The 6,976-nt window shown below is 39.0% G+C and overlaps 1 protein-coding gene across 1 annotated transcript; it reads right to left on the bottom strand.

The window, feature by feature from the left end:
- Positions 1-5,141: 5,141 nt before the first annotated feature.
- Positions 5,142-6,342, bottom strand: LOC122021819 (phytochrome A-associated F-box protein-like). The gene has a single exon (XM_042579982.1). The coding sequence runs from the start codon at positions 6,237-6,239 to the stop codon at positions 5,223-5,225; it is 1,017 nt and encodes a 338-aa protein (XP_042435916.1). The 5' UTR covers positions 6,240-6,342; the 3' UTR covers positions 5,142-5,222.
- Positions 6,343-6,976: the final 634 nt, after the last annotated feature.

Raw genomic sequence — 6,976 nt, 5'->3', positions numbered from 1 at the left:
GAGCAACAAGGCGTGCTTTATGCTTATCTAGAGAACCATCGGAGTTGAATTTCACTTTAAACACCCAGCGACTACCAACTGCATGTTTTCCCGGAGGAAGAGGCACTATAGTCCAAGTTTTGTTCTCAGCAAGAGCAGTTAATTCTTCATGCATAGCTTTCTGCCAAACAGCCTGAGATTTGGCTTCATGAAAGTTCTTTGGCTCAGGATTGTTTGATATAGCTGTAAGGAAAGCTGTATGCATGGGTGATAATCGTTGGTATGACATAAAATTAGTGACAGGATACCTGACCGTATGAGCAACATAATCTTCCAGTTTGGTTGGAGGATGACGCACCCGCGGAGGATTACGTCGGGAAGCTATTGGTTCACCTTGTGTATGGGAAAAATCTTGCTCTGGTGATTCGATAATAGCTTCCTTGGAAAGAGCACTAGAAATATCCAAGTGATCATCACAATGTTCTGAAGTAGCGTGGCTAGGATGTAAATCTTGTGGATGTAAATCTTGAGTGGATTGGTGACCATAATTAATGTTAGGCAAGGGAAATAGCTCAGACAGCTTCTCCCCCTGACTAGAGGCAGTAAAATATGGAATTTGTTCAGCAAAGCGGACATCTCTAGTCACATATAACTTCTTGGAGAGAAAATCAAAACATTTGTATCCTTTTTGTGTTTGAGAATAACCAAGAAATATGCATTTAACAGCTCGAGGATCAAGCTTGTCACGGTGACCAGTTGGGATATGTACAAAACAAGTGCAGCCAAAAATTTTGAGATGAGATAAATCTGGTGCCTTGTCCTGCAATACTTCAAGAGGACATTTAAAATCCAACACTCGGCTGGGTAAGCGATTTACAAGATAGGTTGCAGTAAGAATACCATGAGACCAAAAACGCTTTGGGATATTCATTTGAAGCATTATGGCTCGAGTTTTCTCAAGCAAGTCACGATTTTTACGTTCTGCAAGCCCATTTTGTTGAGGTGTACCAACACAACTAGTTTGATGCAATATTCCGTGAGAGATCAAATAGTTTGTCATGGTATGAGACATATATTCGGTGCCATTGTCAGATCGAAGAATTTTAATATGAGCTGAAAATTGAGTGGTAACCAACATGTGAAAGTCTTTAAAGGATTCAAAAACTTCACTTTTTGATTTCAGTAAGTATACCCAAGTAACCCTTGAGAAATCATCAATAAAAGTTACAAAATAATTAAATCCATCTAGAGAGGATGAGTAAGGTCCCCAAACATCTGAATGTACAATCTCAAATGGTTGAGTAGTACGAGACAATGATGAGTTAAAAGGAAGCCTAGAAGACTTAGAAAAATAGCAGATATCACAATCAACAGTTCCTTTAGGTAGAACTCGATTTATTTTGCTAAGAACATTATTTGAAGGATGTGCGAGACGACGATGCCATAAATCTTGCTCAGCAATGGGAAAGGAAATAGCCTGGAATCCCTTGGTAACCTGAGAGTTAGGGGAGAAGTAGTAGAGTCCATGCAAATGAAATCCTTCACCAATCGTCGCCTTGGTGACGAGGTCCTGAAATATGACCTTGTGAGGAGTAAATAGAACTTCACAATTGAGCGATGATGTCAGTTTGTGAACAGAAAGCAACTGAAATGGAAAAGAAGGAACATATAGAACATCGGACTCTATAGTATCTGAAACAAGTTTAATTTTTCCCTTACCCTGTACATGAGCACCTTTCCCATTTGCTACAGATACCAGAGAAGGTTTAGAAAAAGGATGAAAATCATAAACATGGGTTAACTTATTTGACATGTGATCTGTGGCACCAGAATCAATGACCCATACATCATGCAAACTATTAATTTCGAATGCAGTTAGAAAAGCAATCTGAATACCTTCGTTGGTGTCAGAGTTTGCATCAGCCAAAAAACCAGCAAAATGACTAAGAAGTGCAGCTGGTTGATTTTTTTCTTGATTAATAGATCTACCTTGAACAGTTTCCTGACCATGCCTGTTTTGTAAATAATTTGCGAAATCATTAAGTAAAGCAACAGGATTAGAGGAAAACGATTCAAGAGAGTGTGTAGCCATATGAGCCTTTTGATCATGAATTCGTTTTTGATATCCTCCACTCTTCTGATCCTTTGAAAATTTTGGCTTCAACTCTGGGTGAAGAGTCCAGCAACGATTAATCGAGTGACCAGGACTATGGCAATGCTCACATTTGAGATCAGGGCGTTTGCCCTTGTAAGATTTTTCTTCAGAGGATGAGCGAGTAATATAGGCACGGACATCCGAAGGACTGGTATTAACATAACGTGGCATGACTTTTCGGCGTACTTCTTCACGCTGAATGGTCGCGCAAATATTCTTAAAAGAGGGTAAATCGGTATTCATTAGAATATGGCTCCTTAGATCCTCAAAATCAGGATTAAGACTAGCCAATAGCTGAAAAATACGGTTCTCTTCTGTTCTCTTCTGCAAAATAGCTGCGTCAGTAGTAGGAGGTCTATAGATCTCCAACTCGCTCCACAAACTCTTCAGACTTCCTAGCAAATTTACGAATGGCTTCCCATCTTGTTGAAGACTTGCAATCTCCCTGTGAATTTGGAAAATCCTAGCAGAATTGTTTTGGTTGCCATACATGTCACGAACAGCATTCCAAAGATCCAAAGAAGATTCGGAATAACTAAAAATTGCTGCAAGATCATGCTCCATCGAGTTAAGAATCCATGACATAACCTGTTGGTCCTTTGACAGCCAAGCCGCATACTCCGGCGAACTTGATTCAGGAGATTTGAAAGTGCCATTAATAAATCCCAACCTTGATCTACCACCAAGAGCAATGGTAATTGCTCTCGACCACGGAAGGTAATTGAATTCATTCAACAACACTGAACTCAATTTTTGAGAGATATTTGCATCACCATCAGCAATATCCTTCGGCCCTCCTGTAACAACAATAGCATCTGCCATAAAAAATATGAGCAGCGTGCAAGGATCACTGCTCTGATACCAAAAAGAAAATGAAAGAAAGGGTAATTCTCCTTCTACCCTTTATTTCATACATATTACAAGTATATATAGAGATAATTGTGTCAATCTCCATCACACGTGATTAGCCTAAGAATATGAATGTACAATCATTAGTTTCTAAGAATACGCCTATACAAAATATTAGCTCTAATTACCTCCACTAATTTAGCTTGACATACTCTAATTACCTCCACTAATTTAGCTTGACATATATACACAGAATATTCTTCAGAATATTCTTCTAAGCTCCAATAAATAGAATCAATAGGATTATAATAAGATCGGAACAAAATCTGAGCAGGATCGATGGAAACTTTGAGAGATCATAACTTTTGACTTGGATTGAACCACGAGACTTATAATATATCAAATAAAAACTTGTTCAGAGATCTTTAATAAATGTCAAAGTTTATCTTTAACCACCCTATTTCAACGGTAAATTAGAGAAAAATCCCCAATGGTAATCATAACTTTACATGCAATCCCCATGCCTAAAAAACTTTGTTTCCACTCCCTACATGCAAAGTATCACTTGTTTCAACTCCCTCATGCAAATATTGATACCTAAATTGCCCCTCAGATTTTTTAAGTACAAAAAGTCCAAAATTGAGTACAAAAAGTCTGAAAACGAGTATAATTCTTCTTAAAGTCAGTACTTTATATTAAAAATCGAGTATATTTTCTATCAAAATTATCCCTCTTATTTGTTAGGTATAAAAAGTCTAAAAATAAGTATAATTCCTGTTAAATTCAGCACTTTACACTATAATCTAATACTCTATACTAGGATCGAGTATATTTTCTATTGAAATTAACCCATATTTTTTAGGCACAAAAAGTCAAAAATTGAGTACAAAAAATTCGAAAATGAGTATAATTCTTTTTAAAATCAGTACTTTATATTAAAAATCGAGTATATTTTCTATTAAATTCAGCACATTAAACTAAAATCGAGTATATTTTGAGATGAAAAAAGAATCGTACTCAATTTAATAGAAAATATACTAGATTCTAATTTAATATACTGAATTTAAGAGTATTTATACTGATTTTTGGACTTTTTGTACCTAAAAATATCATGGGCAATTAGGTAAATATGTTTGACTGAGTGAAAAGAAAGTTTTTCATGGATGAGGACTGCATGTAAAGTTGTGTTTATCAATAGGGAGTGCATGCAAATTTACCCCTATTTCAAATCCAAAAAATATCATTTAAATTCTTTTTCAAAAACACTTTATCTTTTTTATTATCTTTTTTTCATCTTGTTAGAATTTTAAATTAGTTGAACATGTGTTTAATTATTTTTAATTAGTGTTTATTAATAATATTCTGTCTTTTTTTTAATGATCAGTTTTTTTTATGTGGCTTCAAATATTTTTGAGGTTGAGTGTGTTATTAATATTGTGTTAATAAAAATTTAATATTTTTTTATTTTATGATATAAAAATATAAATAATATTACTATGAGAGAATTTGGTAATTAAATTATAGTTAATTTGAATATATATATAATTATTGAACATAAATGATTATATATATATATATATATATATATATATATATATAAAATGAATTAAAATATATATATAAAAAGATTTTTATATAACGTGTCGAATTCCTTAAAAAAAGATTTTTTTTTCTTTATGAAAAAGCGATATATAAAAAATTTTACTTTAACGTGGTATGAATTTGACAACGAAAGAGGTCCAACCACCAATGTGAATGCTCTGAACAACTAACCTGCTGGCATAGTTAACAAGCATAGAGAATGATGTGACACTGCTATACCAGGAGCCCATAACCTCATCGCACCTCCTAAGACAATGATTGATTGCACAGACACCAAACGAACTCCACTTCAGCAGCTGCCGTCCATCACAAACAAAGAAAATATTAAGCACGTCCATCACAAACGAAACCAACTCCACTTCAGTAGCATAGAAAGAACGCAGCACGCACATCAACTAGCCAGTAAACGAAAGACAATAGAGCTTCAGCGAGAAATCACTGGGCAAAAAGGCGATAACTCTCGCCCCAAGCGCCCCGTGGACCTTGCCCAAGGCTATCACTGGGGGTTAATCACGGTAGCCAAGACTTCAGCGAGAAATCACGCACAAGAAGAAAATTGACATTAGCAGGATGCCATCTTTATTCACACCAAAATCAAAATCGCATATGGAAAAAGGTTGGGAGTGGAAATCTTAATTTAGGCAAACAATGGTCTGTCAGTCCATGCCCCTGAGACATGGCCATTCTCGCAAACGTATGCCCTGACCACGGGTTCCCCGTCGTCATGAAACCCAAAGACCCTCCTCAAGCAAAATGCAGAGTGGAGATCCCAGGTCTCCCTGCAGGCGCAGAATGCACACGACAGCTCGATCTTGCCTCTGTTCGAGTCGACTATCGTCTTCCACACTCTCGATCGCTTGAAGTTCTTGAAGACCCCCCTAAAGAGCATGTATTTCCGCTTCTCTTCTGCGTGTACGCATCCGGGCCAATCGCATATGTAAAGGCAATCGCTCTTGAACCGGCTAGCCAGAAGCTTGTTGCCCTGCTCGCGGCTGAGACTCCAGAGCCCGGAAGCCAGATGGGAGTTTGTCGGCCCGGCCCACTGCTGCTTCCTCCATTTCGAAACGACCGAACCGACTGTGACGGGGGACTCGCCGGGAGGGAGATCGATCGGCACAAAGGAGACATCTTCGACCTCCGAGGGGTCGTAGATGGTGTCGAAGTAGAGGTCGTCGAAGAGGGACCAGCAAGAAACCCCGGCGTCGGAGGGGATCGGAGGAACGGGGTTCGTAAGGTCGCTGGAAGAGGAGGAAGAAGAAGATGAGGAGCCGACGGGGAAGGTTAGATGCGGGCCGATGTCGCGCTCGAGCCCGAAGTCGGAATGTTCGAGGAGGACGCCGGCGCGGTAGAGGCCTGGGCAGCAGACGGAGAGCTTGTAGAGGGATGGCCAAGAGGAGGCGGCGGCGGCGGCCTCAGTGGGCGAGGGGAGGAGATCCGCGGGGAGGGAACGGGAACAGATGGAGCGGTAGCAGACGGTGCGGATGAGAGAGGAGAGGCGGGAGCAGACGCAGGCGAGGCGGGCCAAGTGTCGGGGATCGGCCTCGAGCTTGGCGAGGATGTTGAGGACGATGTCGTCGGAGAGAGAGGCGAAGGGGGAGCAAGAGCCGGTGGCTGCAGCGGCGGCGGCGGTACCGGTGGAGGCGGAGGACGCCATCGGAATTCAATAAAATTGAATGAGGGAAGTTCCGATTTGGATGCAAAATTTTGGGAGAAAGGGAACCCCAATCCCTCCTCCTATATGGCTATGTTGAATGGTTGACAGCGAATACTCTTCTTTATTATTATTATTATTATTATTTTAATTCTGCTAATTTCATCCTTATGCAAGTAAAAGTCTAAGGAACAAAAAAAAAAAAATCAAAAAGACATCTCTATAATATATTTTTTTTAAACGGTAAGCGCGCAAGTGCTATGTAAAGATATCAAGATACGATCATCAATTCTTTATTTGAGGATGACTCCGATCAAGGAGTCTTGATGCATCGCTGATGTCGAAGTAAGTTTTTGATTCGAATCAAAGAAACCAACTGGGTGTTTTAGGGGGTGGCAAAGAGATAGAGATGGATGCCACCGGGTTGTTTGTGAAAGTTAGCATGGATAGAGCTTCTTACTTGAGGATGATTGAAGTCAAAGTCTACAAGGGGTACAAAGAACTTAAGGAGGCTTTGGACGACAAGTTCAAATGTTTTTCACTATGTAAGCAAGCATGACTTAATTGTTATTACCATCATAAACTGATGTGTTTGTGTTGCTCAATAATTATTGTTGCAAATTATTGATTCTCACATCACTTGTATGAGAAGTATAGAAAAGAAGGTTGTAATGAACATGAATATGTCATCACTTATGAAGACAAAGATAATGACTTGATGTTGATTGTAGATGTTCCGT

This window comes from Zingiber officinale, chromosome 9A (genome assembly GCF_018446385.1).
Source record: "Zingiber officinale cultivar Zhangliang chromosome 9A, Zo_v1.1, whole genome shotgun sequence".
NCBI classification, from domain to species: domain Eukaryota; kingdom Viridiplantae; phylum Streptophyta; class Magnoliopsida; order Zingiberales; family Zingiberaceae; genus Zingiber; species Zingiber officinale.
This window is presented reverse-complemented; position numbering and strand designations above follow the sequence as displayed.

Bases quoted from the DNA above. Each gene is read 5' to 3' on its own strand.
- LOC122021819 (XM_042579982.1), bottom strand. From the start codon at position 6,239: ATGGCGTCCTCCGCCTCCACCGGTACCGCCGCCGCCGCTGCAGCCACC.